At 38.4% G+C, this 18,889-nt stretch overlaps 1 protein-coding gene across 1 annotated transcript; it reads right to left on the bottom strand.

The window, feature by feature from the left end:
• Window positions 1-13,073: 13,073 nt before the first annotated feature.
• On the bottom strand, window positions 13,074-18,270 carry LOC126503950 (hyaluronidase PH-20-like). Its single transcript, XM_050145923.1, has 3 exons — window positions 17,311-18,270; window positions 16,766-16,858; window positions 13,074-13,520 (listed from the first exon to the last, which is right to left on the bottom strand). The coding sequence occupies exons 1-3, from the start codon at window positions 18,268-18,270 to the stop codon at window positions 13,074-13,076; spliced, it is 1,500 nt and encodes a 499-aa protein (XP_050001880.1).
• Window positions 18,271-18,889: the final 619 nt, after the last annotated feature.

Genomic DNA, 18,889 nt, shown 5'->3' on the forward strand with positions numbered 1-18,889 from the left:
TGTATATTAAATATAAAACTTATTCTACAACAGTTTTATAAAAAAATGCTGTTTATGGCTAAATCTTCCCAGTTTTGCCAATTAAGATATTAAACTCTTAATTTAAAACAGTAGCCTGTCTGGTACAAAAGGGCAGGATAACATCTGAAAAAATGGTTTGACAAAATATTGACTATGATCAATGTTTCTTATACTAAATAATAGATTCATTGATAATTTTAAGATGGATTTCTGAACAATTGTATTTGCTCAATTCAAAGGCTAAAAACAATAATCTTTTCCAAGATCATTGCTACAATTCACACAACTGTATTTTGCTAATATTATAGCAAAAAATCCCTTAAAGGATTTTATGCTAAAATTTTACAAATGGCTCTTCCAATGAAGTAACTGCATATATGGAAAAAAAATTATGGAGCATAACAAGGCTCCTTGAAAGCAGCTTATGAGAGTTGCAAGCAGATCCAGATACAAACGGATCTGGCATGATAACACCAAGCAGACCTTTGCTAAGACAAGGTAAAAAAGCTCTTGCAATGCATTAAAAAAAAAAAAAAAACCGACCTATATATATTTGGGGTCGAGGATGTGTTTATGCTTTTTTCACAGAAAGAAAATAAAAGCTGGACCTGACTTCGAGGCTGCGGACATCCCACAGAGGACTTCTAGAGGAGACTGGAGAGAGGTCCTTGGTCCGGCCTTCCCTGCCCCCAAGGAGAAGAGTGCCTGATAACAGAACCTGCTATGCTACTCTGTAGGGTGTCATCCTGCCTCCAGAGTCCAGGGAGACCCGACTGAGATAAGTGCCAGGATGTGCTTCAGATAGCTGAATCCAGCTCACCTCACCCAGGAATCCCACCTGCCCTGAAGCACAAATGCTGAGCTCCTTCTGCAGTAACTCTGTTTGCTTTGGAGCTAAGGTGCAGACTAAACATCTACTTTAATTTTTGGGACACAAAACTCATTTTAATTAAAATATTAACGCCTCTTCACTTAAGAAGGGGGAAGATTGGGGTTCCTATCACTGTTGCTCAGAGACTGGAACTGGTGGTATTTGATGACAACAATGTATGTCATTGTACTCTTACTGCAATTGATCTAATGATATTTGTAACTGCTTATAGATGTTGGAAAAGGTTTGACACATGCTGTAAAATGTTTGGGATTAGTGCATATGTTAAAAATTTTAGATTTAGACCCCTTTTACACTGCACTAATTTTTGGCAGACAGCACTTGTAATCTTATTGTGGACTAGGCATTTAGGAAGGAGGATACCTTAGGCCAGACTAAAAGGTGAATACTGGGTTTGGAAAAAGCCCTTTCTTCTTGTCTGGAAGATGGAGTTATTGGTGCCCAAAATTATATCATTATATCTTTTGTTTGAGGAGCTCCTCACAGTTTTTCATTAATGATAGACTCAGGTGCCCAATGACGGGAGTTAGTGTGGATCCTCACCTGAATAGCACACCATACAGAGGCCATAAAGGCCGGCTCAACATGGCATGGTGCCAGGTACGAGGAAAGCTCTCCACACAGCCTAAGACAGGATGCCCTGTGGTCTGCTTACTTTAATCCTGCTAGATACCTTTTATTTGAGGAGCTCCAAGGAACTAATGCTAATCATCGGGCACCCCTCTGTTCCCAGGAGAGGTAAATTGCTTCACCATTCGAGAGGAGGGTCTCTACTTGTCCCAGTCCCTTCTCTTTTAAATCTGACACCAAGGTTGACTCTGACTTGGTGCCCTCCACTTAATAACTGCTTGCCTTTATATAAGAGAGGGGGAATATGTCACGAGCCATTTCCCCCCTAAAAATCATTACAGAGGAACCATCATCCTGGGGAGTCTGCAGAGAACCCCACACCCATAATTATGTTCTATTGAGAACCTGCCTCACACCCAATTAACTGCTAATCTGTTAGCGGAACCTGCCTCACATTCCAGCTATCCAGGGAACTAGGTGTGGCAACTTGTGACTTCTTGGCCTACCTGTCTGTCAGAATGTAACCTGGCCTACGTGACCGGGACCACGCAGCGAGATCCCGTGCCCTGCCCCCCATTCCTTACCATATATAAACTGTAACCCGTCCCTAATAAACGGAGGCTTTGACAAATCTGCTTGTCCTCCTTCTTCTGTCTTAGCTCATTCCCTTCCAGGTAGCGCCCCTCCGAGACCCTGGAATAACTGATTGCAGGGTAGGTTCAAACCCCTAAACTGAGTAACCCACCCAACGCAATCCACAGTATGTGTTTTGACTAATCACTGGAAGTCACATCTGTAAATTTCCATTTATAGTAACATGTTGTAACTGGACAGAAATCTTTCTTGGTTCCTTAATTCTGGAAGGAATAAATCTGGCCCAGAAATACAGAGATAGAGGCAGTTCAAGAAGAAATCTATTTAGTAAAACAAAGTGACAGTGCATTCCAGAGACCTAAGAAGACTGACTCATGGTGTAGGCCTAGCATCCTGCTGGGTTCTGGGTTCTGAGCATCTAAGAAGTTTATTACAGTTCCTTCCCTTTTGTGATGTCATTGTTAATGTCCCCACCTTTTGTGTTCAATTGTATTGCACTTGATTTAGAACCAAGATGGCTGTGTAGATTTTCTCTCCATGCTATCAGCATATTCACTGATGTGCATGAATGGCTGCTGGGAGTGTGTCCTAGAACCTTGATTGTTGATGCAGTGGGAACAATCTAAGGATGCTAACCACAAAGAGCATTAACTACATAGAGACACAACCACTATAAAGCAACTGTTGTTTCCATAGTTCATGTACAACTGCCCAGCTCATCCACCAAACTGTACTTGTCTGTAGAAGGGATGTGTGTGTGTGTGTGTTTGTATGATACTGTCATGATTATGCCTGCCTAACTGCCTGCTCTCAATTTCTCTCCTCAAAAAAATTAAGATTCAAATCATTCAAGGTAAGAGCAATGAGTTTGTTCTACAACAAATTTCTCCTGAAGGATTCCTAATGACCTTCTGATCTTCAGGGTTATCAGGAAGGGATGAAGATGCCATACCCTCTTGGATTACTAAGAAAATGGGTCCCAGATATTTTAGGTAAGGACTGAAATTCTTGGAAATCTTGTCTTGATGCATCTAAAGTCCAGAATTGGGCTATCTATAAGTAAGATTCTAAAATTTGGAAGTATTGGTTTAAAAAAAATCTCTTTTTATGCTTAAGGACCCAAACAAAAAACCAATCCCATTTGCAGATATTCCACAAGGAAGGCAGAACAGTGCGGTCAATAACCTGAGCAACTGGGAGCATACTGACCACAGTGTAGTTTCTCCTTCACTAGTGTTGAGGCTTAAGCAGACCTTTCTATTCAAGAAACATCACATAGTCTCAGATAAGAAACTTCCTAGTGGAGCTATATATAGGCATGGCTGTTGAGAATAGTAGTAAATTTCTGAAGTACTGAAAAATCCCAGAGAGTCTGAGGAATAAATGAAGATGTATTAAGTATCCAAAACATAATCATCAATGCATAAAAAAGTAAAATTTTTAGAGATGAATTATAGGTGTGGGAATTTATGAATATGAGTAAAACCATAAGATATGGGGAGAGTGTGGAGTAAAACTGTCAGTTTCATTATAGAGTGTTCCAGTTCTCAGCCTACTCTCACATCCCCAGAGAAAGACAGTTCCTGAGGGGGCAGACATTTTGAAAGCAATTTTAGTTGCATTGATTTTATTATGGAGTCACTGTAACTGTGGTCCATTTTGTACATGTCAGTATTTGAGTCCTTATAAGCCTCCTAAGTTTGAATGACTTAATTTTATAGAGTAGGGTAGTTGCATAAGGAAAATTATAAAAATATCTGAATCATTCTGGGAGCTTGAGAAATGGATGAATGTTTAAGAGCAGTTGCTGCTCTGCCAAAAGATTAGAGTTCAGATCCCAGGATCTACATCCAATGACTCACAAGAAATCCTTGAAATATTCTAGAACCTTCTAAATAGAAAAAAAAAGTAGGTTTTGGTGGCAACTCTCCTGGCCAGAGCTATATAGTCAGTGCTGGATGGGGAATACAAAGTTGACCTTCTGTGAGGACAAGGCCCTTCCAATCCCTGACTGGATGGTTTCAGTTTGCAAAGTATATGAAAATCCTAAATATTACAAACTCGATTTTTACATAATTTTGAAGGAGACAACGAAAATAATAGACACATATACTCTTTTGAGTTATTTATTTAAGGATATGTCCAACACTTTTACTGGCCTAGAGAACCTACAGTTTCATTTATTAAAGGACTGAAGAAGTGGTTGGTTTCAAATGGACCTCTGGTAGCAGACAACGCACACAGAATGATGTGCATTGTGAGTTAGTAGTACCCCACTGTCAGCTACTGACACAGACAGGTCAGAAGAAGAATGGGAAGCACAAGGGTCCCAACAAGCAGAGGCCATGAATAGAGAGACCCACTCATATTGTAGTTGGAAGTTCCTCTGTTAATGGGAGCCATGTACCCACTTTTTATGAGGTACTTTAAGTTCTTTATGGGTTCACAATTCCTGGAGGACTGTGGTGGATCTTCTATGGGTCTGTTGGTGTGGGGAGTAAGGTGTGGCTTATGAATGAACCATTATTTCAGCTAGAGAGCCTAAGCATCTCAATTGCTATGAGTGCAGAAAGCGAGACGGTGATAGAAACTTCTCAGTTGGCCCAAGGGACCAAGTTTTTTAGGTCTTGATAACCATTTGGCTACCTGGCTGGTAAAAGACAGGTTTCACCTGCCTAAAGAGGCCAACCGTGCATTTTGTCACAGACCTATGTGGCCTCTTAAAATTTCACCAGAAAGACCTGCTGGGTTAGAGTAACAGCTTCGGAACCAAACAGAGCGTGGGTGAAGCATTGTCTCCCATACAAAAACACAAGAGAGTTAGGTTTTGATGGAACACAAGCCTGTATTCTGAGAAGAACCACAGCCAGGGCCGTGACATCATAGGGTAGAGTCTACTCAGGGGGTATTTCCAGGTATGACTGGAAGACTGGATGTTTCCTGGAGATTAGGATCTCCATGGAGAATGTAGCCTCCTTTGCCACCTGGTAGGAAATCTGGGATGTGGAGGATGATACCTTTTCATTTTGTAGAAATTAGAGAAGCATAAAGCTGGGAATTATTTCCTCACGAGCACATTAGCCAGCTAGACTGTCTTCTCTGTCAGGGTTGGAAATATTTCTACACACACTAAGATGTCAAATCATCACAAGCACTGACCTTGTCGCCTCGGCAAGAATGTGACTGATGAAATGCTCTTCCCAGCTTTCTCAGAGATGTGAGTGCCATCCATTGGCCATGCTGAGCCAGGAAAGGGCACTTTGATCCCTGAAACATGTAATCACTTTGCTGATATGTTTGACAGACTATACAAGGATTTACTTTTGTTTGTGGAGGGGTAGAGGAGAAGAGGTCTTTGTGGTCTTTTTGGTAGGTCTTTTATTTCTGTTTTTGTTTGAGACCCAGCCTCCTATAACCCAGTCTATCTTTGTATTCACTGTATAGCAGAGGCTGGTCTTACAATCCTGATCTTTCTGCCTTCCATGGCTAAGTGCTGAGATTATGAACGTGTGCTACCACGTTCGGCTGTCTGTGGCTCTTTCAAGTTTCTCCCCTCTATGTCCTTTATTATTTATACAAAACAAATATCATCCATTTCTATTTCAAGTTTTGTGTCACTTTCAACATCTGGGTGTGGTTAAAGGGAAGATGCAAGAGTAAGAAAAGATAAAGATGCCTGATGAAGTTAGCAACGGCTTTTGGTTTGCTATGGCCAATACTTTTTAATTATTCATTTTAATTTTTGAGATTATAATGTAATTACATCATTTCCCTCTCACCTTTACCCACTCCAAACCCTGTTTTATTGCTGTGACAAGGCACTTGATCAAGGGAACTTATAAAAGAAAGCATTTGCTTGGGATGCTCAATTTTATCCAGTTTCAGATGGTCAGTTGAGGATCATCATGGAAGAGAGTATGGCTACAGGCAGTCATGATCCTGGAGCAGCGGCTGTGAACTAACCTATTATTGGAAAGTTATAGGCATAGACAGAAAGGCACTAGGTTTGATGTGGGCCTTTGAGACCACAAAGCCCATCCCCAGTGACACACCTTCTTCCAACAAGTTCAAACTTACTCCAACATGGCCACACCTCCTACCCATTCCTAAACAGTTCCACTAAGAGGGAAATAAACATTCAAATAGATGAACCCCCTTACTTCCCACATAGTCCTTGCTACTTTTTCAGACTCATGACAACTTTTTTCTTTGTTATTGTACACACATACTTATGGGGGGATTTGAGTGAAGAGGTGTGCTAGGCATGAAAACATAGCATATAAAGAGATATTTTTCAAAAATAAATACTAGCCAAGACCGTTTTGTTTGTTTGCTGTATACAATACCATCTTATTATATAACTGTGGCTGACATTGTACTCATTAAGTTTTCTTGGCCAACATGAAATCCTGGCCATTGTCTTGTTACGGCTTCCTGACTGTTGGTTTTACAGGCATACGCCACCACACCAGGTTGACAGTCTTGCTCTGAATCATGAAGTCATATTCTTTAACAAATTAATAAATTTTCACAATAATTTAGAAAAGAAGAAGTCCATTTTATTGTGCTTTAAGGGTTGCCAAGGCCAGAATGCACTTCAACTTGACAGTGTTACCAACTGAGAGCTGCTCACCTGGGTTCACATGGGTCTTGATGGACTACCAAGCCTACAAACAGATCCACACAGAGGTCATACAGTAGCCCCCATTACCTGCTTTATGCAGTTCAGGAAGGCCCCCATCACACAATGAAATAATGAAAACAACCTGTCTTCTGTCACAGAACAAGGGTCACTTGACCCCGATTACCTCTGAGACCTCAGGCTCAGTTGATTGTCAGGGTGAGAAGCTGCAAATGTATCTGTCCCAGTCACCATGGATCTACCTCATTATAACCTTCAGGCTTACCAAGGAGAAAGCATAGTCTGAAGTTACTGATGATGCAAAAGAAACCTTCATAGCTCCCAGGAATGGCTTTGACAATGTCTTACTCAGCCAGGCCAACTGGACCTGTCAGGACCACAGCTTCACACAGCTGATCTGGGAAGCTTGTTCTAGCTATGATCACTTGAGTGACTAGAGTCTTTCTGTGCTGTCTCTCCTGCTGGGGACTCCATGGTCTGTACCTCCATTCTTCCTTTTTATGAAAATTATTTCAACAACAGTCACTCATCCTGATCCATTAGTTGAGTGGCAGTTTTCACTCTTAGGTGTCTATCACCTAGCTTCCTAATACTAAAGATCTGTGAGGAATTATATCATGTAGTTTTCTCTAGACATAAAAAATAAAAATGTAGTAGTGCTGTGGGATAATGCTCTTGTACACTATAAAGATTTGACACTCATATCGGTTTAATAAAACACCAATTGGGTAGTAACTAGTCAGGAAGTAAATGTGTGGCAACCAAACTAGAATACTGGGAAGAGGAAAGGCAGTCAGTCACCAACCAGACATAGAGTAAGCAAGACGAGAATGTCTCACTGATAAAATGTACCAAGCCATGAGGCTAAACATAGACAAGAATTATGGCTTAATTTAAGTTGTAAGAGCTAGTTAATAATAAGCCTGAGCTAATAGGTCAAACAGTTTATAATTAATATAAGCTTCTGTGTATTTTTTTTGGAACTGAACAGCTGCAGGACCAGGCAGGACAAAAAATTCCATCTACATAGTAGTCCAAATATTGAACAGACTGTAGAAAATTCTTAACTCTCATTTCCCTATTTAATTTTGCCGCCCAGTTCCTATGTTGTGATCCTAACACTGAGGATGGTGTTAATAAATAGGCCTTTGGGGAGATGATTATATTATGAGGGTAAAACCCTAGCAAATGGCTGTAGTGTTATGAAGGAGATTCAGAGAGCAGCCATAATCTTTCTGCTACATAATGATATAGTCAGTGCTTTTGAGCACAAAGAGTGATCAGAGATTAAATCTGCTGTCTCCTGTCCCCCTGACCTTGGACTTTCAAACTTCCAGAAACACAAAAGTTTCTGTTTTCAAAAAGGCACCTAGTATTATTGTATTTTTTATAGTAGTTCAACCTTGCCCCCCAAAAAATCCTATAAAATATTATTTTAGTTTAGTTTGACAGAAACAAACGCCTTTGAAAAAATTGCATTCTCCAATGACTAATGCATTCCTTGTATAAATACATCCTCAGTAACATAAATGTGTAGTGAATCAGTATCTTAAAATTTTCTGCATTTCTATGAATAGTACAGCAGTATTCGCAAGAGTCACAATTGAAAACATGTAATGACCCATGACAAAAGAACAGGAAAAAATAGAGATGTCTTACCATTTCCAGCACCATGGAGAAACCTGACAATTATGCTAAGTCCCACAAATCCAGGCACATAAAGACAAATATTTCATAATTTTCCTTATATAAGATACCCAAGTGGTTAAATTCATATTGCCCAGTACTACCCAATGGTGGTTGCTGAGAGCTGGGCCTGAGCTGCAGGAGTACAATGAAAAGTTATTGCTCACAGGGTACAAAGTTTCAATCATGGCAGATGAGTTTCAGTACAATAAAGTGACTATGGCTAACTTTGTAGTGTGCCATATACTTGAAATTTGCTAAAACGTTAGCAAATTTAAGTATTATGAAAAGAAAAATAAAAATAATGGAATCCATGTGAGATGGTGGGCATGTTCGTTAGCTTTATGGCAATTATTTCACAATGACACATATTTAGAAATATCAAATTGTGCACATTAAGTATATGGTTTTTTTCAGTTGCTAGCTATGAGCTGGGAGAGGAACAAAGTGGTAAGAAAGTAGTTAAGAAAAAGGAAAAAATTAGTCGCAAGGTCATTCAGTTGATATCTCTCTATATGGTTACATGTTGCTAAAGAATATTCCACTGTATGATTATATCTCAGCTTAGTTGTACATTTATCAATTAAAGCATATTTGGCATATTAGTTTGAAGTGTGCATGTGTATGTGTGTGTGCATGTGTGTGTGTGTGTGTGCACTGCTATTAGGAACCTTCAAAAATTATTTGCAGGAGAATATATTTTTATTGTTTCTTGAATAAGCACCTGGAGGTGTGTTTGTAACAAAGGGTCAGACAGTTCTCCACAGTAGTGGTAGCATTGAGCTCCTATAAGCAAATCTATATAAGGGAGTTGTTATACACTCTAACTACCAGTGGACAATGTATCCAACACGCTGAGGATGTAGTGCTATCTCGCTGTATTTTCATTCCTATTTAATTGCAATAACAAATGGTGAATGACAGAGATCACAACAGGACTTAATCTTAAGTATCATAGGTAAGTTGTTTAAGCTTCCTATTTCTGATTGTTGCAAATCACAGTACCGGTATCATAGGATAATCTCGAGAATTGGTGCATAAAATATAGAGAATTCTCAGAACAGTGTCTGAGGCATAGAAAGTGTATTATGAAGGTTTTCAATTTTTGTTGCTGTTCATTTTAATTAAAATATGTTTAGCTGTGGCAAAAAGCAAATATCATCAGCATATTGTAGATGCAAACTTCAGTTCTATCACAAGGTCAATCTTCTGAAGCTATTCCTGGAAATATTTTATAATGTGGGGAAGCCATCAAAACAAGGAATAGTGTGGGTTCATGTTAACTTCTCTTACCTTCCTGTATCCCAGAGACAAAATAAAATGCCAGGAAGCAAACAGATGACTTAAACTGATTTCTGCATGGCTAACAAAGAATTTAATTTAAGAATCCACAGCTCTTGCTCAATCATGATGCAGGGGAGGAGGGGAGCCTCAACTTGATGTGCCAAGTTTCATTTACTAGTATGGGAGGCTTTATCCTTTCTGAGGAGTTGATGGGGAGTGGGGAGGAAGGTGGGGAGCAGGAAGATGGGAGGGGATACTGTGGTTGGTAGCTAAAATGAATTAAAAAAATTGAAAAGTAATCTGCAGATCTTGGCAATGTTGGGGTTGGAGTTATAGGTAAAAGAGAAAGGATGGAGAGAAGAAAACTTCAAAGTAGATTTTTGGGAGAAGAAGAAGTACCAGCAGACATACCAGGGCAGGTAGACAAACCAGGTGAAATCTGGAGAGGGCTGAAGAGGCTTCATGGAAGCCCTGGGATTTATGACTGACTTAGCAGAGTAGAAGGTAGAAGGGATGTGGAGGTTTAAAACAGAAAGATCTAGATCATATATGAATATCAGGTGGTGCAGAAAATTGAGTCGGGTCTGAGAAACGAAGAAACTGACAGCTTCTGCTCACTAAAGGTAGAATGTTTTAAAAACATACCAGTGTTTTCAACTGAATTGTAAGCTCAAGGAGGCCTCCAATATTTGAAGCAAACATTTCTACAGAAAAAAATAACATCTCCAGGCTATATGGAGGACAAATACATCCACCAGAGACAGATTACAGATCCTAGTAAAAAATATCACACTCTTACCTTTTCCATAACCCAACTAAAGCATTCAAGGAAACAAACCTTACAACTGGAATGAACCATGTAGAAGAGAGTATCCAGGATTCAAATAAAGGATTAGACCACACAAGAAATAATATGAAAAGGTTTTTAAAACACAAGAAAAAATCACATACAAAGTGGGGGACACTGTCAAGGAACAAAAACTTTATTTATTTATTTATTTATTTATTTATTTATTTATTTATTTAGATCTCCTGAGTAAATTGGAAGTGTGGGGTCATGTGAGAGGGTAGACAGGGATAGGGGAGGAAGGGAAGGAGCAGAGAAAAACGCATAACTCAATAAGAACAATTAAAAAAAGAAAGGTTATTTTAAAAGGGCAAAACATTATAGGCATAGATGTGAGAGAAGAATCTCACGTTGTTGGGGAACCTTGTTAGCCCATTATCTTTAAGAGGTGGGTCTTGCCTGGGTATTAATCCAAACACCTTTTTGACACTTATGCTAAAAAAGTTGTGGGGAAAAGGGAACGCATTGCTGGTGGGAGTGCAAGACAGTACAGCCCCTTTGGATGTCAATGTGGCAATTTCTCAGAAAATTAGGAAACAACTTTCCTCAAGATACAGTAATACCACTTTTGGATATATATCCAAAGGATGCTCAATCGTGCCACAAGGACATGTGCTCAACTATGTTCATAGCAACATTGTTTGTCATAGCCAGAACCTGGAAACAACCTAAATGCCCCTTGACCGAAGAAAGGATAAGGAAAATGTAGTACATTTACACAATGGAGTACTACACAGCAGCAAAAAAGACATCTTGAATTTTGCAGGAAGGATGGAGCTAAAAAACAGTATTTTGAGTGAGGTAACTCAGACCCAGAAAGACAATTATCACATGCATTCACTCATTGGTGGTTTTTAAACATAAAGCAAAGAAAACCAGCCTACAAACCACAATCCCAGAGAACTTAGACAACAATGAGGACCCTAAGAGAGACATAGATGGATCTAGTCTACATGGGAAGTAAAAAAAGACAAGATCTCCTTATCTTATAAATTGGGAGGATGGGGACCTTGGGGGGAGTGAAGGAGGGAGGGGAGAGGCAGGGAGGGGATAGAGAAAAATGTAGAGCTCAATATAAATCAATTACAAAAGAGAAGATAAAGGCAATAAAACAAAAGAGATGTGGGTCTCAGTTAAGACATGGCTTTACTAGGACCCAGGGTAGAACATGTGTACCTCCAGGTACTCGCTCCCTGAGCCTTTCCCTGTGGGACATTGTTGTGTTTGGATTTCTCTTTTCCTGTTTCGTGAGTTTTCCCCTTATAATAAATAAAATATAATTGTTTTATCCTTAGCTAGCCTGGTTATTTCAACACCACATTAATGGCATATACCATACGTCAACAAAAATCATAGAAAAAGAAAACTTCACCAAAGTAAAACAAAGCCTATATATATATATATATATGAATGTAAATAAATAACAATAAAAGATAAATCAGCTGGTATTTATATATTTATCTGTTTACATATTTATGTAACAATAACAGTTAAATAAAAAGAGGGCTTCAACTGAAGAGGAGGCAAGGAGAGCATGGATAGGCTTGGAGGAAGGAAAAAGAAGGAAGAAAACTATGCAATTGTATTTTAATTTAATTTAACAAAAACAATTAAAATAAATAAATAAAAACTTTTACCTCATCTCTCTCAGAAATCTCTGATGCCCTCAAAATTTTATCTGCATGCCAGAGCACTCTAAACCTACCATAGCATTTGAAACACACTATGTTGTCATTTTCTTTTTTTTTTTTATTGAAAATGGATTGTTTTTTGTACAACACAACCTGACCAGTTTCTTCTCCCTCCACTCCTCCCAGAAATCTCCTCCCCTCTCCCCACCAAATCCATTTTCTCTCTGTTTCTTCCACCTTCAAACAAACAAGAAACATTTGGCAATAATGAATACCAAACTTGAGGGAAATAATAGTCAATAAATGTGCTATGAATAAATAAATGATCATGTGAATGATTGGACGAAATTGGTCATTTGGGGAACACAAATTAAATGACAATTAGGAATGAAAATATGGCTAGATTACTGTATAAAAGTGGTTTCTGAAGACATAAGTACAAAAATAAGGAAGAATGTCATTTGTTAAGTTTGTTTTACTTTAAAATAAAGATATACAAATTTTATTTTCAAAGTTATAAAATTCCTACGTCTGTAATTGGATTGACTAGCACACTCCAAACATACCTTTTTACATAAAGAATTTTTATCTTAATACTCACTTGATCATTTTTGAAACTGTGACAAACTACTAATAAAGGCACTCATTTGTAGTAATTTGATTTTATTCAATTCTCCTCCTGAGATAAAAACCATTATTCAAGTATGGCTTCCTTGGTTGTTACCAGTCTTTATTAGAAAATAGACATTTTTCATTTAAATATCAAAATAGAATCTCAGCTATTAAAATAGAATCCCATTTTTTATTTCTGAGTTAGCACAAGACTATAACAAATATTTCAAATGCTGAAAGCAGGTAAAACTAAGGGACACCCACTGATACCTGCCCTAGGAAATTCAGAGGCCCCTAGAGCAGATGATAGAGTATGTGAGTGACAGTTATGAAAAAGAGAAGGTTTTTTCCAGGTAAGAGATAGAACGCTCGGTCAGGATCTACGTGGGTCTTTATACAAATATTGTTGCGAGTGCACACATTAACATTTTCCACCCTTTCAATATCAGGTCTCTCCTTACAGTTCATGTTGGTATAACAGGTGCATTTAAAATGCTCAGAAAAGTACTTCAGGTCGCCAACTCTAGGGTTGCCAACTACTTCAAACTTCTCATTTTTTGAAATAATTTCTAAGTTCTTCGGATTCAGCTGAATATAGTGATTTGAATTATTGTCTTTCCTTGTACAGATGCCTTGATGGTTGCAAAGTGTTTGGCTGCACATTTTGGCTGCTAGGGTGACGTTGATTATGTATGGATACAGGATAGAGTTCGCGTATTTGTGTAGGGCTGGACAACCTGTCTGTAAAATAATAAGGCCGTCAGTAAGTGCGGAAAGGCTCACGTTCCTGTGTGAACAGATATCTTATAGTAACTCTTAAAATCGAATGAAGCATCTGACTGAACAAGTGACACAAATGCCCATTTTCACTCAGACAAGGAAGGTTTTTCCAACTATATTTTAACATTTGCAAGTTCTGTAAGTCATTTAGCGCTGCAGAAGAATTGGTTAGTTGAGGCTTATCCTACCCCAGACTTCATCTTTCCCAATAATTCATGAATTAATCAAGAGTATGGAATTTTACAACTGTTAGACTCGGACTTTGAGGTTTGCTTGCCCAACAGTAGTATCACCTCCATTAATAACTGTGTCTGCCAATCTAGCATGCCTCAAGTTTTGTAGATCTTAGGTTGCTCTCTGGATCACATGAGGAAAATTAGCTAACTTGGTTGTGCTTCAGTTTTTCCCTTGTAGAGTAAGAATGATTTTGCAGGCTCCCTCATGGGGTTATTGTGAAGACAACTGATAAGATGTATGCATATGAGACCTAATATTTCTTCAGTTAACCCTCAATAGATCATAAATAATTTTACCAATGAGTTAAACATAATTAAACAGATTCAAAACTGATGTCTCAAAATGATAAAATGTTCAACTGTGTACCTTGTAGCTAAATGTTACACAGTCAAAGGTGTGCATGAGAGTTCTTTAACAAAGTGTGTATGTAAGAGAGATGAAGGGCAGAGAGGTCCATCTTAACATCGCTGTTCTTAAACTTGGTCAGAGGTCATTAAAAAAGCATTGTTGATTATGATCTGTCGTGATCAACAGTTCTACTGAATGAGGCAACTGTGGTAGCACACTGACAGGAAAAGCAAAGGCTCTTTGCAGCTGACTTGGATCTATTAGCTATTTTCTTTGCATTGAGACTCTATTTTTGGTTCAGTAATGACCTGGAAAAGATATCTGCCCTTCTGTCCCCAGAGCCTGTGACTGGGTGAGCTGACAATGGAGGAGACTGTGGAGTGATGTGGGAGTGTCATATATCAATCTGTTGATTTCATTGGTTAAGTTATAATAAACCAGCTGCTTGGCCTCATGGCTTGGAACATAGATGGGAGGAGTAAACAGAATAGAATTCTGGGCAGAAGAGGAAGTGAGGTCAGACTCTGCTCTGCTCCCGGAGAGACCGGACAGCTCTGCTCTCTGTAGCAGAGACACCGTGATGGACGGAGGCTAGACTCTTCCCGGTAAGCGCACCTTGGGGTGCTTACACACATCATTAGAAATGGGCTAGTCCAGGTGCAAGAATTAGCCTGTAAGGGCTAGAGTTCATGGGCCAAGCAGTTCTTTAAATGAATACAGTTTGTGTGTTGTTATTTCGGGCATGAGCTAGCCAAGCGGCCGCCGCTCTTATTTCAACAGTGGAGATGGTTAGAAGCCAAAAAGGGAAGTAGCTGAAATCGAGCCTGGAGAGCCAGCTACCAAGAAACATTCCACCATGGTTCTGCTTCAGTTACAACTTCCAAGTTCCTATCTTGAGTTTCTTCCCTGTAGTCCCTCGACAATGGACTGTGGTCAGGATGTATAAACCAAGCAAATCCTTTAGCCTTTAAGTTCTGGTCAAAGTATTTTCTCACAATAAAAACCAAACTAAGAAAACTAGCATGGCAGGTTCATATGAAGCTCTTCTAATATTCCATTTGTGTGGAATGCTGTATATTTGCATTTTACATGTGACTGACTTCTTATCATTCTGGTTTTACATAATTAGAAAGTAACTATCCAAGATACTTTCTTTGTAGACTCAAATCTCTGTGTTAGCTGCTTATAAAGCACCAGTATTTTAATTTTTATGTAGTTTTTCTTAAACACTATTATATTCTAAGAGTTTATGGTCTGTGCTAATATTCTTAAATATTATATTCTCAGTGCTAATGATACATTTAAAAGTTATACCAAGTTCAAGGAGTATTGGAGCTATGTTCAGAGATAAGGATGAGACAAAAGGTAGATTGTGGGAATGACGATTATTTGAGAGTCATCTTTCATCTTCTCTATGGAAAGATTGAAACTGGAAACCTAAGAGGGGCGATATAATTAAACCCACACTGGCCAACTTTAAGTTGCCAACCAATAACACTGAATGCAGAGTTGGGAACTGAGAAGGCTACTATTTCACAGTATGGGAGTATGATGTGAATAACATCCATTCTAGAGGGTTCCACCCATGCAGATACAACAGATAGACACAATCTCAGGTACTGGGGTGGACATGAAACAAAATAATTGGTGTATTGTAAGCATTAGTTATTTTTGTACTTAGTGAAATTTATTTATCTTTTGAATTTTAATAATGACCATGCTTAATAACTGCCTCACAAGAATCCCAAATATTAAAAAAAAAAACACGTCTCATAAGGTAGGACTGGTAGAACTGGTTTCATCACACCAGGAACAGATAAAGTGGAGTGGAAGGAGATGGCTTACTTGATACTTTTTGTGTGTCAATTTTAACAACTAGAAAAGGGGTATAAACTGGGTGTTAAAGAGGCTAAGAAAACCCTTCATGTGAAAGTGTAAGTACCTGGGATTTATTCTCATAACCAACTTCCAAAAGCCAAGTAGAATATCATGTGATTATATGCTCATCACTAGAAAGGCAGAGACAAGTAAATATTTTAGGCTTTTTGGCCAGCCAATAGAGCCAAATTGCTAAACTCTGGATTATGTGACTGACTCTCTCTTAAAAGATAAGGTGGACAGCAATCAACACTGCTTCTGTGTCCACACATACACACACACACACACACACACACACACACACACAATCAGCCTCAGCTTAGCAATGTTAAATTCACATTTATTAACACATACACATATACACACAAGTATATATGCCCAGAAACTCTTTCTTTTATTCAAGAAATTTGTAAAAATGATGACAATTCTTGATATGAGGAATTAAATTCTAGAGACCCATTGTCTGACATTAAAGCATCATGTCAGAAAACTGAAATTGTAGTCCTGGTTTTGCTACTTACAACACGGAGCCTAGAGAGCGTCAGTTAATCTCTTTGAACATCTGATTCCTCAAGACAGGTACAATATTTTCTACTTCATAATAAAAAAAATGCAGTATATCTTAATTTGACAAATAGCAAGCATTTACTTATGGCCAAGCATAATGCTAAGTTTCTTAAGACAAAGTCCTCAAAAATTATTAAGGATAGAATTATTTTCTATTTCATATACCAATACCTTACCTGTACACGTTGTGCTATAGATATAGAATCCCATATTACAACTCCACTGGTCCCCAGAGCAACAGCTTCACCAATAGTGTTCACAAGGTCATTCTGATAAAGGTGATACAAAGAGTTAGCAGGGAGTAACCAGTGGAGGCATTTACACAGGACATATTCACCAAGCAGAGCATGCTGACCTAGCAATCATGCTTTAAAAACTAATACACTCTTTAAATCTTTTACGCTGGCATTTCTTTACTATATGTATTTAATGCTTTCTGCTAGAAAAAGACCCAGATTCCAAGAAGAGGAGGAGAAAGAGGAGGAGAATGGTTAAAATATTTTCTACATTTTGCAGTACTTTCATGGCTGCTAACAGACTATATGACTATATTAAGCACTAAAAATGTACTAATTTTGCCTTCTTCAGAGAACATAGAACTACTGATGTCTGTATTCCTAAATGATACATAGAGCTGAATTATACTTTTGAATAACATTGCATTCCTGTTGACACTATTTCTGCACAATAGCACATAGCTATAATTCTTTGATTTACTCACAAGAGAAAGGAACTCCCATATCCGATCAGAAAAAACAACGCGTGTGTACAGAAAAACAGGAAGTGGATTATTTTCCTCACGCACTTTAGACATCCTGATGCCTTCCACTACCCGGTAGCGGTTGTAGAGTTTTGCATTTGGCGATGATTTCAATTCCCTCTTCAGATAGGTTGCTGGGTAAAGGGCTGTGCTTTCTTTCCATATCCAGCCAAGATTATTATTTCTCTCTATTTCTATATGAGGACATTTTCCTTTGTATCCTGGATCTAGGTAATTTTGATAATTATAGCAATCAGGAAAAAGGAAAAAACCCCAGAAGTATTGGGGTCGAAGTTTTTTCCCCAATTTTAATGTCTCTTCCATATACTTTCTTCCTGCCGATTCAAATTGTTCTTTGGCTTTTATGGTGGCTTGTGCATTATTCATACCTGGATTTTGGGTCTGTATCAACTGAATAGACTTATTCTTATAAATGTCCTTTGGTGTCCAGTTTCGTTCCCAGGTGGGCCTCCATTCTTCCCAGTCAATGACTGCTAGGCCCAGTTGGTCTACTGGAATGTAATGCTCGATGTCAGTCTTAGCTTTATCCAAATGCTCCTGAAAATTCCCCGCCTGAGGTACTCCTCCAAACACTTCCGTTTTTTTCTCGTCTATATACGGATACTTTCCAAGTCGGTCAATATAGAATATTGTGACAGCCTGCCCTGTGGCAGTTTTTCGGGGACTTCCAGTTAAAGAGAAGAAACTCATATCCAATGAGTGATTAGCACTTCCAATACAAGCTTCAGCTGGAACATTCCAAACCCAAAGGAAAGTCTCATTTGGCATGAGTGGTGCAGCCCTATAATCCACTGCCAAGGAACATGGACTCAAAAGGAAGATTATTACCACTACCTGGAATGTACCCTCAAATTCAGGAAAACTCTCCCTAAAGAGGTGCTTAAATCTCAACCTTCCCATCGTCGAGACTAATTACTGTGCAAGCACTTATTTCTTCTTACACAATTAGGTTTGTACAGTATTTGGTGCAAAAGGTAAGAAAGATAGAGATGAAGTCCACCATGACATGTGATGATTGCTTTATGTTGAAGATTATACTTCCTGGGTCACATTTCAGGAATATTTTTGCAGCATGTTCAATCATCCATAACTGAAAAAAAGACAAATATAGATTTCATTGTAGCAGGGATAAGAGCTTTAGCAAGTCCTCAATGTTTTATGAAGAGAACCTAACTCAATTTCAAAAGAAAGAAGGTCTACTATTGTGTTTAAAGCAATACATTTTTTCTCTTCTGTAACAGTCAACTTTAGTCTTCAAAAAATCATCCCTGATGCCACACAGAACTGAATGTACTATTTTCTCTTTTATTGTGTATATAAAATATTGTATCTAGCAATGCTTTAGCAAAAACAAGTTGAATAAAGATAAATTCTTATTTGTTGGTCTTAAATGACCACTCTGTAATGATCGACTAAATTTTGAAAACAACCTTTCACAGAATTAAATATTTTTTCAGATATGAAAGAAATTATTTTTAACTTTAGAAATCATAAAGCTCAATGCATTCACTTAGACTGA

This window comes from Alexandromys fortis, unplaced genomic scaffold, assembly GCF_014885135.2.
Source record: "Alexandromys fortis isolate MF-2015 unplaced genomic scaffold, M_Fortis_MF-2015_v1.1 scaffold_34, whole genome shotgun sequence".
In the NCBI taxonomy this organism is placed as follows: Eukaryota; Metazoa; Chordata; class Mammalia; order Rodentia; family Cricetidae; genus Alexandromys; species Alexandromys fortis.

Excerpts from the sequence above, each read along its gene's own strand:
- LOC126503950 (XM_050145923.1), bottom strand. The coding sequence starts at position 18,270 with ATGGGAAGGTTGAGATTTAAGCACCTCTTTAGGGAGAGTTTTCCTGAA. Across the intron at positions 16,859-17,310 it reads TATGGGAGTTCCTTTCTCTT|AATGACCTTGTGAACACTAT; the intron begins GTGAGTAAATCA and ends CACCTTTATCAG. Across the intron at positions 13,521-16,765 it reads CTATAGCACAACGTGTACAG|ACAGGTTGTCCAGCCCTACA; the intron begins GTAAGGTATTGG and ends ATTATTTTACAG.